The following is a 14,789-nucleotide window of genomic DNA, read 5'->3' on the forward strand; positions in this document are numbered from 1 at the left end:
GTTTATTCTTGGCATTTGTCTCTGCTAATGTGAGGAAAGTGGTCCGTGTGCGGAGCAAACATCTAAAATAGGAACGCATGTGGGAATTCAACGTGCTTCTCTGGGCTGCAGAATGTTCTAGAAATGTGGATTTCCAGATCTCCCTGAAGAATCTGATTACAAAGGTGCTTAGACAGAGCTCTGCCTTCCCAGGACAGTCATGCCCACAGTCTTTCTCGTTCCTGATGGAGGCAGATCTTCTGGTGCCATGGCAGCAGGCTGTCTTGGCTGCACAGAAGACAGAGGGGCCAGCAAAGCCCAGCCAAAGCAGAATGTGGCAGAGGTGATGAACATTTCCAGGGGGTGGGGGGGAGGGGTTGCAGAACTGGCCACAGCGCTCTTCAGTACACCCTAGCTGGATGCTCCATAAAGTCGTACTGATGGCAGTTCAGAGATGGCCATCTGTTGTCAACTCTGGGCCAGACAAAAAATAATGTCATGGCAGATCGCTAACAACAGGGCTGTCGGAGGAGGGAATGAGTCTTAGAACACGGAGGTGGTGCTCCCTCTTTTAATAGCGAAAACCAGCCATCGATATGAACATCAAGAAATTAATGGGTGGAGAATTTTTAAAAACTAAGCTGGGGTGCTGTAGAAACAATTCAAATGTAAATAAAGTGGTTTGAGCTTATTGCAATGACCTCTGTTGCTCTTCCTTCAGTCCTATTATCCACTTGATTCTTGAAAATTTGACTACCAGGACACATGGTGAATCAGTGAGGGCCAAATTTAGGAAAAGGTGAGCCCAGGTTGTGCCTCCAAGCATGCACACAGCTTAGACGTTTATTGGTACAAAATGGGTAATTGAAAACGCATTTACTCGTTTAGTCCAGATGAGTTCACTGTGACAATCAGGCTTCTCTCTCTTTCTGTGGGCTTGTTTAATTTCTAGATGCAGTTTTATTAAAAAGCAAAATAGAGCTACCTCACCTTTAGATGTATTATAAATTCTACAAAATTTTTAACTCTCTTCTTTGCTCCAAAACCCCTGAGTTTTGTGCTACTGCACAGATAATATGGAGGGAGGGAGGGCGGGGGAGAGAGAGAGAGAGAGAGAGGGAGGAATAACAGTCAAACTAAGGTTAGCTGTGTCCCATTTCTTTGTCCTATATGATTTACCTTCAATGGTAAGGCCAATCAATCCTGATTGAATTATCCAATATTAACAGCTGAAAGTGATCAAAACTAATGGCGACAACACAGCACCAATCAATAAACCAATGCAAATGATTTGGTTCCTGGAGATCCGATCAAATAAAAGAGATAGATCAATTTAACCACTGAGCAAATTAAGTGGAAGTTGCTGTCGCACCAATTCACTTCCCAAGCCCTGCAGGCCCACCGAGCAGAGCAACGAGGCGGTATAAAAATGGACCAGTTCCACAACCACAGGCTCGCTTGACACAATTTATACTCACTGCAGCTCTCTGAGTCTATACGACGTGTTTAGGAGCTGTGATTTCAGCCCAAAGACCAGAAGAAACACAGAGGTCCAACAGATCTAATGAAAGGGAGAGCCAAGGTAGGAGGCACAGACCACCCAAGAAGAGGCAGGAAATCTGCCCGCAACATGACTGCCATCCTCAATGACCAACATGGAACCCGGCGATGCCAGGCCCCTACAGTGATGGGCACATCTTTCCAGTCCTGGGGTCCCCAAAATAGATCTGTGACGATAAAACTTGAGCATCAGCTAAGTTGTGATGTGAAAAAATTTGCATCAAAATCAGATGGAAAAGTATTTGAGAAGAAAATCAACAGCTGTAGAGACAATTACATACTTAAACTTTAGTGGCATCTGAAAGCCTTGGTTTATCCCTCAGGATAGTGTGGAAAACACTATTCATGAGCTAATAAAGCAAAGGGCTAAGTATCACAATATTTTTTTTTATTTAAAAGGAATTAAAATACCAGAATCTTAGAGCTTTAAGTACATCTAGGCCAATTCCCTCTCCTTCCACTGTTAGAATTCCCTCTGTGTCCATTAAATTCATAACATGATGTCTGATAGGACTTTCTATGGGGACATGTTGGAGGAGGATGATTTGATCACTGCCATTGAATTGTAGCTTCTCTAGAGGCACCAATTAAACAGTAATTACCGTAGTGAAAGAAAATGGCCTATTCAACAGAAGTTTTACAAACACACCACTTGCCCACACCTGTATAAACCACTTTGGATACAAATATGCATTGTAGGATATTATTCTTGGACCACACCATCCCTCTCTCAAAGCAACTTCCTTAAGTTCTGCAGAAAAAGTTATAAGGCCTATTAGGAAAACATGTGAAACATTCAACATACTCACTCGCTCTTAAAATAACAAAATCTTCATTTAGTTCAAATAATGCACTCTTATTCCAAAGCACATCTTCCCTACCAGCTTGCTAGCTGGCCTTTGAAGTGTATTCGAATTCCTTGCAAAAACTGGGAGAAAACTCTACCGGAAGGAAAAGATTACATCCTGCCCAAAATTGTACATCATATATCTCTGGATTGGCATTTACAACTTTTGGTCTGAAAACTGTAAGCATCCTGTGAAGTATATAGATTCCACACGGCAAAAGCTGCGTCCTGGATTGAGTGTTGCATAGAAACAGAGGTTTCATTAATGCTACGAGGAATTATAGTCTGTGATATCCAAAGGATGATGTCTGAGTTCTTGATTTTTTGGAAGATGGACTGTGTATAATGAGGAATTATCTGAATTCTGAAAGGCCTTGTAGGCAATATTAATAAAAACAACACACCGTGTGTATGTGTGTGTTGGGTATATAATTTTATACCCAACAAAGCACTTTTATCCACAAAAAGAGGTTTTTGTATTTTTAACTGGGGGAAAATAGTGAGAGAAATGTAGATTACACATTATAGTCATGACATCATTTATGCACCATTAAAGGGTACACCATCGTTATGTCACCGGGCAGTTTGGAATGCGATCCTAGGCTTACACTGTTAGTCTCACTGTGATATAGGAAGGAAATACACCACATTCTTTCAAGTCTCCAACAGGATTTCAGTTCTTGGGGATTTAGTTTTATAACCTTTTATGAGAAGTCCTTCTTTCTAAACTTAAGGGACATAAAATCATAGATCGATTCAAGTGGAACGGCACACGTCAATTTTAAAATTTGCATTTATTTTACATACCAACGCAGGATCTGCAGTGGGCTGTTGCTCTAGATTCATTTTCCTACTCTGCTGCTATTTTTGGTCACCTTAGTTTTAGTCAATTTCTCCCCTCATTCTAGAAATTAACAAAATTGTATTATGGTTTTTGTATATTTACCATCCTCACTTTCTATACAGGAAATAAATCAATATTTTAAAATTACTTTAATTCCTCCCTCTAAACACAGGTATATGAAATGTAATTTAGGTAATGAAAGCAAATGCACAGGACTGTGAACCCCTAAGGTTAAAGCATAAAAATCCAAACACATTCAAAGCCAGAAAAAGTTAAGTTAATTCTAATCCATTTTTCTTAATGTATTGAAACTGAAAGCAACTGCTATTACTGGGGATTTTAGAGAACAGACCCACTAAATAGGTATTTCAATGACTGGCTACTAGCTCTATAATAATTATCACATGTAACTATGGGTACTGTTCTTGTCTAAGGAATGATACACAGACTGACCCTGAGTTTTCCTGTCAAGACCAAATCTATGTGACTCTGAGTTGTTCGACGGGAAAAATAATGCTGACAGCTTTGGATCATGAAATAAGACTTCCTTTGGCCCAGATCACAATTTGCATGAATAAGTTAGAAATGTTTTAGGAGCTGTTGGCTCTTGAGATCAGAAAGCCCTCATGACGTATTAAAGAGCCCTGTGCTTTATAACGTATCTTCTACCCCAGTGGTTCCTACAGTGTGACTCGGGGCCTCTGGAGGCCTCCTAGGTCCTTTCAGGGGGTCTCTTAGGCCAACACTACTTTCACAATAGCATTAAGACATTATTTGCCCTTTGTAGTCTCTTATTTATCTCATGAGTGTTCGGTGGAGTCTTCTAGAGGCTACTTGGCATATGAAGTTAGCATCTCCCTGAGAGCTAATCGAATTGCATGTTTGTGTATTCTTGCATTTAAAACATTTCTCAATTTTTATTTCTTATATGGAAAATATCAATAGGTAATAAACCGCATGGATCAGAGTCCCTTGGGGTCCTCACACATTTTGAGGTGTAAAGTCATCCTGAGATTGAATAATTTAAGAACCACTGGTCTATACTAATTGTAGAAAAGAGTGAATACTGTATGTTCCATGAAACCCTCAAATGTACCATAAAAGAAACTGGGAGTCTTGAGGATGTCTTTAATTGTAGTTTTGTCTGCTCTATAATGGGCCACAGGCCAGTACTGCCACAGTGTTGGGCTCTTTTAATGAACGATGTCCCAGTTTCATCACCAGGTTAGTTGCATTAGAATCTACTAATACAGTAGTCCTCCCTTACCCACGGTTTCACTTTCCGTGGTTTCAGTTACCCATGGTCAACTGTAGTCTGAAAATATTAGATGGGAAATTCCAGAAATAAACAGTTCATGTTTTAAATGTCTCATATTTCTGCGTAGCGTGGTGCAGTCTCTCGCATGCCGCGTCCAGGACGGAAATCATCCCTGTGCTCCCTGCATCCACACTGTTCACACCCCGCCCACTGGCATGTAGCCTTGTAGATGATCGCATCAGTTATCAGAGAGAAGGAGAGGGACCACCTTCACGTAATGTTTATTACAGTACATTGTTACAATTGTTTTATTGTATTGTTAGCTGTTGTTATGAATTGCTTACTGTGCCTAATTTACTGATTTAACTGTGTCATAAGTATGTGGGTATAGGAAAAAACGTAGTGTATGTAAGTACTACCCGTGGTTTCAGGCCTCCACTGGGGGGTTTCGAATGTATGCCCCTTAGGTGAGGGGGACTACTGGACAGCACGGTACGAAAGTGGCATTTTATTGCAAATGTGTTTTCAAAAACATTAGATCGAAGCCAGTCTCCACAGAATCTCTACAACTTTGATTTTCTGCTTCACAGTTTACGTACTAATTAACAGAATCACTAGGTGTATGGGCCACATCCTTGACAGAGTCATAAAAACCAAAAAGACTTTTCCTTTGATACCTATTGCAATAAGAATATATTTTCAAACAGAAATTTGGTTATTTTAATAAGATAATTTTAAACAATAGTTTAACTTCGCCTTTCTTCTATACTCAACTCACAGATGTGATGGAGTAGAATTCTATTTAGACGTGATAAAAAGTAAGAGAGCAACTTTAATTTTGCTCCCCTGACATGCTATGTCAATTAAATGGGCTCGCCCCTTCTTTTATGTATTTTTTATTTCGCCTCCTTAATTTGCTAATTGTTCACTTACAGAATAACTGAGAAGATAAACTCTAAATTCCTTATTTTGACACAAAATTAACATAATTCTGTCGTCCCCTGAGCCAAGGGCGGTCCAATGCTGCCCCAGGGCCCACAGTGTGGGAGGGGAGACTAGGAAGTGGGCAGGGCTCCGAATCCCCCGCTCAGCCAGATCCGGGCCTCTTTGGGCTGTTTAAGGAATTCAAGGCAAATAACCAATCACACCCCCGGCCCAGTTTAGGCTAATTCAATTTATTGTTAATAACAAAGCTCATAATGAAATAATTTTGAGTTCAAACCATTCTCCTCCAAGGGCAGCAACAAGTTAACAAAAACATGTTATTCTTATAGATTTCATCAGAAAAATGAGGGTAGGTATTATGCCCATTTTTCAGATGAAGTAACAAAAAAAAGTGTTATTTTCCTTTTATAATAAATAACATTTCTGGGATGGAATCCAGGTGTCTTACTCATTTTTTAACTATCACTCTACTACTAAAAATAATAAAGCCAACCAAATTTATATGATATGTAATAGTTTATACCTTATAACCAGATCTGTTATTTCATGGTTACCTAGTACCAACCCCTTAGGTGTTACACTTGCCTATCATTTCTTCCTGTCTGAGGGTCAGAGGCATTACGGACCTGCACGAGGTCACATATCTCGCAAGTGGGGGTCAAGGCTAACCCTAGCATCTTTGGATGTCAACATTTTAACTATAAGGCTGTTACTAAGTAATAACTATTCTATCCTGTGGAAGAAACACACACTGAACAAGAGTACAGCTTCTTTTTTCTCTTCCTCTCGCCCTTCCAATTTTAAGCCCCTCAGGACAATAACCTGGACATCCATGCCTCCTGGAGCCTGGTGGACCAGAACATGAATAAAACAGGGTTTGTGAGAAGAAGCCGTGACAAACGAGGTGAATGATCCCACAGTCCAATAAACCTGACCCCTAAGTCTATCATGCTGGGTCAGAAGGTCTAATTATAGGGCTGTTCTAGTTCTTTTTATGATTGACAGCAGCTGGAGGCAAAATTACTTTGGTGTCTGTTAATCCAGCCTCTAATTTCCCCTTTGCCCCACTGCACACAAAGCATCCCGGTGGCCCAGGGTGAGCAGTACTGTGAATCCAGATTTAAAATGCCCTTGCTTCCTGTAAGAAGAGCAACCGAGTTCAATCCCCGTCCTCCTCCTGGGAACATTACCTGCAGCTCTGTTTGGAAGAAGAACTTCTGTGGACACTGTGTGCAGTCATAGATCTTGTCTTCTTGTCCATGGGCGGAGAAAATATGCTGCTGCAGCTTGTTTGCTTGAACAAACACTGGAACGATAAGAAGTGGTGAACTTCGGGTTATTTTCTTTCCGAAATGCACTCAGTCGGGGACTCCCCGAGACCAGACCCAGCCTCAGCAGACTGAATGGCACCGCTCCTGGGTGTGACCCCTGCCAGGAGCCTGGGGAGCGTTGAGCCCCCTTTGCTCAGGGCTGGGTCTCTGCCTTTCGTTAAGATGCACTCTACTGGGCACCTGATTCCACCCAAACTGCTCCAAAGTAAAGGTTTATGAGGGCCCAGCTCCCTATAAATCTTTTTTAAAATAAAGCCAAAAGTTGTCAAATGCACAGCACTGTCTGAGCAGAAATAACTCTTATTTCTCAGCAACCCACAGGTTAAGAAATCATAAATGCCAAAACCCTATTTATTGTATTTGCCTAAAGTTATAGCTAGCAAACAGTTCTCTATTTAAATGTGTTAATGCTAAAAATTATATCCCACAGCTACTCTGGGGCATTGTCTATAAATATGAAACAGAACCCCAGGTAAATTCTCTTTGGATACTTTAAGATCAACTCAGCCTACACACTGAATGCAAGGGTTTCAATAATATAAACATGTTCAATTTTAATGACTACAAAACAAGGCCCTAAGACTGTGTAACAGTTTACCTAGGAGACATACTATTAATAATTAAATTGTATATGCCAGAGGCAGTGTTTGGGTTGGCAGAACTGACTTCTGATGGATGCCTGGTGCACTGTGACCTAAAAAAGTTTGCATCTACAATATTAATCTGTATAGGCAGGGAGAGGATTTATTAAAGATGTTGGCATTTGACTTTGACTCTAATCATTAAAATTATTCTAATTGCCAGCCAACCTAAAATATTAGAATATTGTTCTTGTGAGTCATACATTTTAATCACATTTCTCATTACCTTAAAAAACTGCTCAGATTTCCTCTCCCACCTAACATTGGAAGGGTTTTTTTTTTTCCTTTAATTGTTATTTCTAAAATTACTTCAAGATACACTAAAACACTTCAGGTCTATGAGCCCAGAAAATGCAGACTGTTCATGATTAATGTATGTTTGTCTCTTACCTACATCACCAAAAAATAAGAAATGAGGTTTTTATACAGACTGGCAACTGATGTCCATATAACTTAGCACATTTTCTGTGGCTTCAGGCCACGACATGAAAGAACGACCTTATTAGGGGTCTTAATCATGAGGACATCTGTGACCCAGCCCCCACTCCTTATGAAGACTTATTATGAACTTCTCTAAAGAATCCAGACTCCCGACTTGCCCCATACGGTAGGTGCTACACCTTGAGAAAAACAGTACACGGCTGATTTTTAAATACAAGTTTGGAAGCATTAAAAAAAAAAAAAAAACTTCTAAAAGGAGTGAGTGGCTGATGGAATTACTGAACGAAGGGGCCTCGCAGGCAAGCGTTGGAGGCCAGGCACTCCCTGTGCTAACTGCAATGAACACGGCCTCTCTGCTTTCATTTTTACCACAGGTCAGACATCTACAGGCCGAATGCAGTGAAGGGCGATAATCAATGCTGGGCATATTGCTCTGGAAACAAAGAAGTCAATTTTGAGAGGCTGTATTTTTGTTTTGCTTTGCTTTTTCTGACAAATAAGGAGGAAACACAGCCTCGAGGGACGTGAGCCCTGGGTGCCTGGCACACGCACAGGAGCGCAGGGTTTCCCAGAACAGCTTTGTCATTGTAGGGGAGGCGCCAGAAACGAGTGCGATCGCGTTTCAGCCTCTGTGGGCCGCAAATTGCCGCTTCTGATTTACATTTCCTTGTGCTGCTAAAGGCTGTACTGCTACAACATCTAATAAAAGTTTCTTCTGAAATGTGTACATTTATAGCGACATCTACCTTAAAAATTCCAATTTCCTAGGAAATAAACACCTCATCAAATGTTACCGAGTTCAAAGAATTTGGGGAGGGTCATAATAATCTTTTTTACTGCTCACGGGCAACGTTACACAATTCTTCACTTTTAAATCGCGCACCTGTGCCGACCACACGACGGCACTCGCAGCGAGCGTCCTGTGATTAAAAAGCGGCCGGCCCTGTGCGGGCGCTCTTGGCCTTGGTAACCTTTGAGCGTCAAGCAGAGAAAAGTGAACAAAACGTGGATGTCATTTTCCAAATGGAAAAAGTGCAAACTTCTGAGAGAACTTGAAATGCCACTTGCTCATCCCGATGGTTAACCTTCCTGCCCGTTTGAGCCTTTAAGTAGGCCGCAATCAATAATGCTAACAAGCAGAAATCAAACATCTTCTTCCCAAATTGAACTGAAGTCGTATCTGTAAAGGCCAGAGCCGTGGGAAGTGTGCTTTGCTAGGGGGGACATGAGGGATGCAGCCACGACACTCTCCCCAGGTCCCCTGCAGTGACCTGCCTACCTGTAAAGCAGACGGGACACTTGAAGGTCCCGCCCATCCCCTCGAAGCTGTGCTCTATCAGGTGGCACTGGAGTTTGGCAGGGGAGTCGAAGGTCTGGCTGCAGAGTTTGCATTCGTGGTTCAGTCCTTCATCTGTTAAGGAAAATACAGGAACAGAAAAGTTAAAGCCCATCGTGTGGTGAATGGGCCACTGAGTTAACTACGACTGCACACCTTAAACCATTTCCTTCGCCAGACGGAAACGGGTAGTAGTATGTATGTAGTTAAGTCCCTCAAGGCTGCTTCCTCCTTATAGCCGCTGAAAACATTTCTGAAATTTAAAATCCAGAGATTATCAGAAGGCAGATTTTATTTTAGGGTAATGCATTCTATTAAGCTTTTAAAGTATAATTGGTATATCAATAATGAGGTGTCTTCTTTTCTCTAATTATCGTAATTGGATGGGCTGTGTATTTCCAAAGTCCTGAAATCAAGGACCCATAGAAAAACAAACAGTTTCTTCCTCAGGGCTCTCCTCTGGTTTATCTAGAAAGTGCTAGAAGTTTCTATTTCTAACCATTAGGTTCTTAGTGGTATCCCCATTGATAAGACTCTTTTTCTACTTCCAAGAATTTCTAGCAATTTTGAAATATTATTAATGCTTAGAGTATGTTATAAATGTTCTTTTTCTCTGCTTGGTACTCCCAGTCACCCATATCTTCTCAATTCTTTCCTCCCTGTACTTTGTAAGACAGTTCCAATTTCACCCCGATCTGGACTCTGCCTGTCTTTCCCCAGGGGCGCCTTTACGAGCTCCAGGCTCACTTTTCACTAGTCCTGGATTTTTCCTTGATGTCTTAGGAATAAGATGGTAGAAAAATGTTTTGATGTAATAACAATTGCTATATAAAGTGAAGCATTTGTGGTATAGATAAACCCCATTACCTTTATGTTGCTTTTTTCTCATAAAAATGTTTATGAAATTGAAAATTTATATATTATCCTAACTTATTTCAATCTGCAATTATAAGAAGTGAAAACCAGCAGCCCTAGAAAGGACAACATAACATTTTTTTAGTGCTTCCTAAATTTCAGATACTGTTACTTTAAGTGCTTACAGATATGGATTCATTTAATTGAACAGCAACCACTTAAAGAATACTGCTACTCTTCCCATTTTACAGGTAGGGAAAATGAGGCCCAGGGAGTTTAAGTGACTTTGCTCTGAGTCACAGGGTCAATAATTGGTAGAGCCAAAATGTGATCCGAGGCAGTCTGGATTCGAACCCAGGCAGCTTGACTCACAGCCTGGGACCTTAGCAGACAAGCCATAAACAATCACCAGCTACCACTGAGACCACTTATTAGGAAGAGTAAAAAGTTAGAGGCTGCAATTTAACCTGGCTTGTTATTGAGCTATACTTTTTATCTTCTCTTATTTACAATGATTAAAAAATGCTTCGAAGGAACATCTGTGTCGGTATTCCAGATCTAGGGAACGAAAGACAAATTCACACTGTGGGGGTAACAAGTCTACACTTCAAAGTTACTTCCTTTCATTCAACACAACATGTGTGTGCTGGGCCCTTCACCAGCTGATATTACTGGCACCACAAAAGCCCAATTACAAAGTGAATTATTATTAGCTAGCTAGGAGTAAAATCACTCCATTTGTATTCCTAATCTTTCTTTTCACACAAGTATGGGCCTTTAGAAGCAGAGGATTGGAATTTGTAAAAAGAGAGGCAAAGCACTAATTAAGCCACCCAGTACAGTCTACATTTCACACGAGATAAAAACCTACTCTGTATTTGGGTGGCACAGTAAATTCCTTGATTATAATTATGGAAGAAGGAGTTTAATTGTGCATATTGACATGACAAGGGGTTATACAAAATGCTTTAGGGATTATATAAGATCAAGCGTTTTTCATCTGTTCTTTTTTTTAATCTTGAAGTTACCAAAAATTTTCCAAATTTTAGATAATAAGCAACATAAATTGCCAAATTTAAACATATTCTATTTCCTCAATGCTGTATACCTTTATTTTGATAGTAAGACTGTAACTAAGTGTCTTAAATTTATCTGTAAATTACAATATGTGTTTTGCACAAGAACGAGATGGTGCTTACGGATGTGAGCGGGCACACACATTTGCTCCAGAATTCCTAAACTTGCAGTGTTTGTGAAGTAACGTATACAGGTCTAGAGGGTTTTCTCGGGGCTAATGACTGACTGTTATACCAACATAAAGTAAATTATGCAAGGTAGGATGATCTTTAATGTGATGTTATCTTTCCTGACTACAAGTATTTGGTTTGGAAAAAGAATACATGGGAAAACAAAAAAAAGATACATGTGTATCAATACAAAGAAAATGTCCTTATCAGTTCTATTTCCTATCCAAAGAACAGAGAAGTTCCATCACACACGGTAAGATAATCCAAATTTAGTCAAGTGAATTCACAAAAAGACGACACAGTCATAAAGTGTTTAGAAATTATTAGCGCAGATTTAATTTTCAGGAATTGCACACTTTACCTGGGAAAGCCCTAACTGACAGCAAGGGTAATAACTATTGAATCCAGCCTTTTCAGAACTCTCTACAGCTTAAGTGCACATTGTAATATTGAAATCGAGTAGGAAGTTCTACCTGCCTCTCATTTCTAAGTAACATAGTGAGGTATTACTTCTGTAGGATAAAAAAAAAATCTGAATTGTTACACAGCGAATGATAGATAAGCCAAAGCCAGTGCGCTCCAGGCTACACACTGAACACACCCACCCACTTCTCCTGTCTTTGCTGGCATTCTTGGCCACCTCCCTGTGCACGCTCCCTGCACACACCCTGGGCTACGACCACAGGGTCAAATGGGGGATGGATGCCAGGCTGCTTTTCCAAAACTGTTTTACAACTGGTTAACATAATTCATTTTATTTTTTTTAATTGAAGAAGGGGGAATAGATGGCAATGGCAAACTAGTGAAACTTATTTATAATCAGAAATTTAAAAGTTCATCCTTATTCAGAGTCTGTGTTTAACTGAACTGTTATACATTATAATATTTACCCTGTGTAGCGAAGAGCAGTGTCTTTTTTTTTTTTTTACTGATTTTTTAGAGAGAGAGGAAGGGGAGAGAGAGGAGAGACAGAGAGGGAGAGAGAGAGAGAGAGAGGTTTGGTGTTCCGCTTATTTATGCATTCATTGGTTGATTCTTGTATGTGTCCTGACCGGGGATTGAACCCACGATCTTGGCATATTGGGATGACGCTCTAACCAACTGAGCTACCTGGCCAGGGCAAAGAGCAATGTCTTAATTATCAAAGAATTTCTAAAAACAATTAGTATTGCAGGACATGGCTGAGTTAAGTCCTGTGTCCTTTCAAAACTGAGCTTCTCTCCTCTTTTCTTCCTATCTGGGATTAAGGTATTGTAGTAACAAGCAGTAAAGATAACCGTGGTTTTAATCAAAGTCGATGCTCCTGAGGCGGTGCTACCAACACATCCAATTTCAGGTGACCTTAAGCCTTAGACTGAAGATTTTGCTCACGAAGCCACAACTTGAACCTGGCCTCTTTTTCTTTTTTCTTCCTAGAGGTGCCAAAAGCTTTAAAAATTCAATCAAAGTAACCATTTCTGCTCTCTGGAAAGGTAGCAGCTGACAGTAATTGGATAATACAGCCTGACTCATTTATTAAAAAGAGATTCTGAGTCAATTGATTTAATAACCATTACAATATTCCATTAAGGATATAATAGGCTAGTGCAGCCCTATTTTATTAAGAGTTATAGATGGGATCTATGAGTGAGACTTCTAGATTTTTCTTCCTCTTTCTGCTTATCTATATCCTCCAGATTGTCTACAATGAGCACAATCTGCCTCTGTAGGTAACTTTGGAAATTAAAGAATAAAAAAATACTACCCTTTCTATAACCTATTAATAAAGATTGATGACAACACTGAAATTTTGATAGCCAAACAGTTAGACAGGAAATGAGCAATATTATGAAGTACAGAAAAACTCCATTATTGAACATTACATTGAAAAGTATTTTAACCAAGTATACGGGAAAGCAGAAATCAGCACGAGGAGAGGGAGAAAGAAACATCAGAGCGCAGATTAGTCGCCTGAATGAGAAGAATAAGGAGCTTTCAGTGTAACTGTGTTTCTTTCCAGAACAATCAGGAAAACCCTCTCTGTATACTGGCAGGGCGTGGAGGAGCCTTCATATGGCCAGTACTGGGGTCCTCCATCAGGAAAGGCAAGAGCGAAGCTCCTGTCACTCAGAACAGGCCGGAGGCCAGCAACTTCCTGTCCTGGTCAGCCACTTTAAAGCATGCCCAGAGATGGCGTGCGGTGGAATTGAGAAATAATTTCACATGTGTATAAATTGCAGCTAGAATAATTATTTCCACTTGCTAATCTTCATGTAAGTGTGAACATAAATGTAAACAGGAATCTAGTCTACATAGAAGAGACTGATGCTAATGTAAATATTTACTCCAATATTAAATGTTTCAAAGGAAAGAGTCTGAATACATAATTGCAGTAAAGTGCATTGCTTTAGTAGGGAATGTGGTAATCACTTGCAAAACTGCTACAAGAACAAAATCTGTCTAAGGCCAGTTCAAAGGGGAATGCTAATTCCTCTCTCTCCAATTTATAAAACCTGGACCTGCACAAGTATTAATCACCCAGTTTTGTAATAGCAAAATAATGGTCACCATTCGGATGCTCAAGCACAACTCGAGTGATTAGCTCCAACATGGCAATTGTTAGCCTAACGCAAGACACTGACATTTCAATATAAGCTTTAAACAAGAGAACCCCTTCCAGCAGCCCCCAGACTGTGTGTCCCATGTTTATACTCCCTTTCCTTCAATACAAGCAGAAATCTAGAGCAGCTACAAGCAAATGTTCAGTGGATGACTTACATGCAGCTGTTATCCCAGGAATCACGGGGGGCCCCTTATATCGTCTGATCAACACTGCAGCCATTACTGAGGACCAATTTGTAACGGTTTATAAGTAGAACTCCTTCTCTCATTTACCCTTGAGACAGGACGAAGGGTCCTCCAGCCTCTCCCACCGCATAAATCTACAGGCTAAAGTCCAAAGATATAAACCCCTGCTGGTGCATCACCATGTGGCAGGGGCCATACTTAAAAGCTCGGATGTGAGTGGGAGTACACTCTGCTCTCGAAATCCAAACAGAGCATCAAATGCCCTGCAGTTGTAACTTTTCCAGCCCCAACGTATACACCACACACCCATACACACTTAAATCCAAGAAAACTATGCCTTAAACCAATCCCCAACCCCCAACCCTTCCTTTGCTTCTCCTCTTCCCTGGGTTAATTTCCAAGCGCACATTTATAAGCTTGGGGTCTGAGGAGTGAGAAAGAAAAGCCATACGTGACCAAATTCACCCCTCGGCTACGATGGCTCCCCCTAGAAACCAGGCGTAGACAAATAGGCGGACTGTACTGTAATTTGCCAAGCACACAGCCATCACATCTTTCTAGGTGCACGGCACTCAGGCCGCTCTAATTCGTCGTATTCGAGGCTGCGCATATTTCACAGCTGCAACATAAACTCACTGAGGTGCTAATTTGGCAATGGAGAATATTACTTAGGGCTCAAAGTCTGCCAGTGGATTAGTCAGGAAGCCTCCAAAGTAAG

At 40.6% G+C, this 14,789-nt stretch overlaps 1 protein-coding gene across 3 annotated transcripts in view; it reads right to left on the bottom strand.

Moving 5' to 3' along the window:
* The window catches only part of ZNF521 (zinc finger protein 521), a 281,402-nt gene that overhangs the window by 19,011 nt on the left and 247,602 nt on the right, over positions 1–14,789 (bottom strand). For all 3 annotated transcript variants that reach the window (XM_024580461.4, XM_045187887.3, XM_045187888.2), the window contains 2 exons: positions 9,126–9,257; positions 6,624–6,739 (listed from right to left, as the gene is read on the bottom strand). In XM_024580461.4, the coding sequence (XP_024436229.1) occupies positions 6,624–6,739; positions 9,126–9,257 (248 nt within the window). The remainder of the gene's footprint in view (positions 1–6,623; positions 6,740–9,125; positions 9,258–14,789) is intronic.

The sequence above is a fragment of the Desmodus rotundus genome, chromosome 10 (assembly GCF_022682495.2).
Source record: "Desmodus rotundus isolate HL8 chromosome 10, HLdesRot8A.1, whole genome shotgun sequence".
In the NCBI taxonomy this organism is placed as follows: Eukaryota; Metazoa; Chordata; class Mammalia; order Chiroptera; family Phyllostomidae; genus Desmodus; species Desmodus rotundus.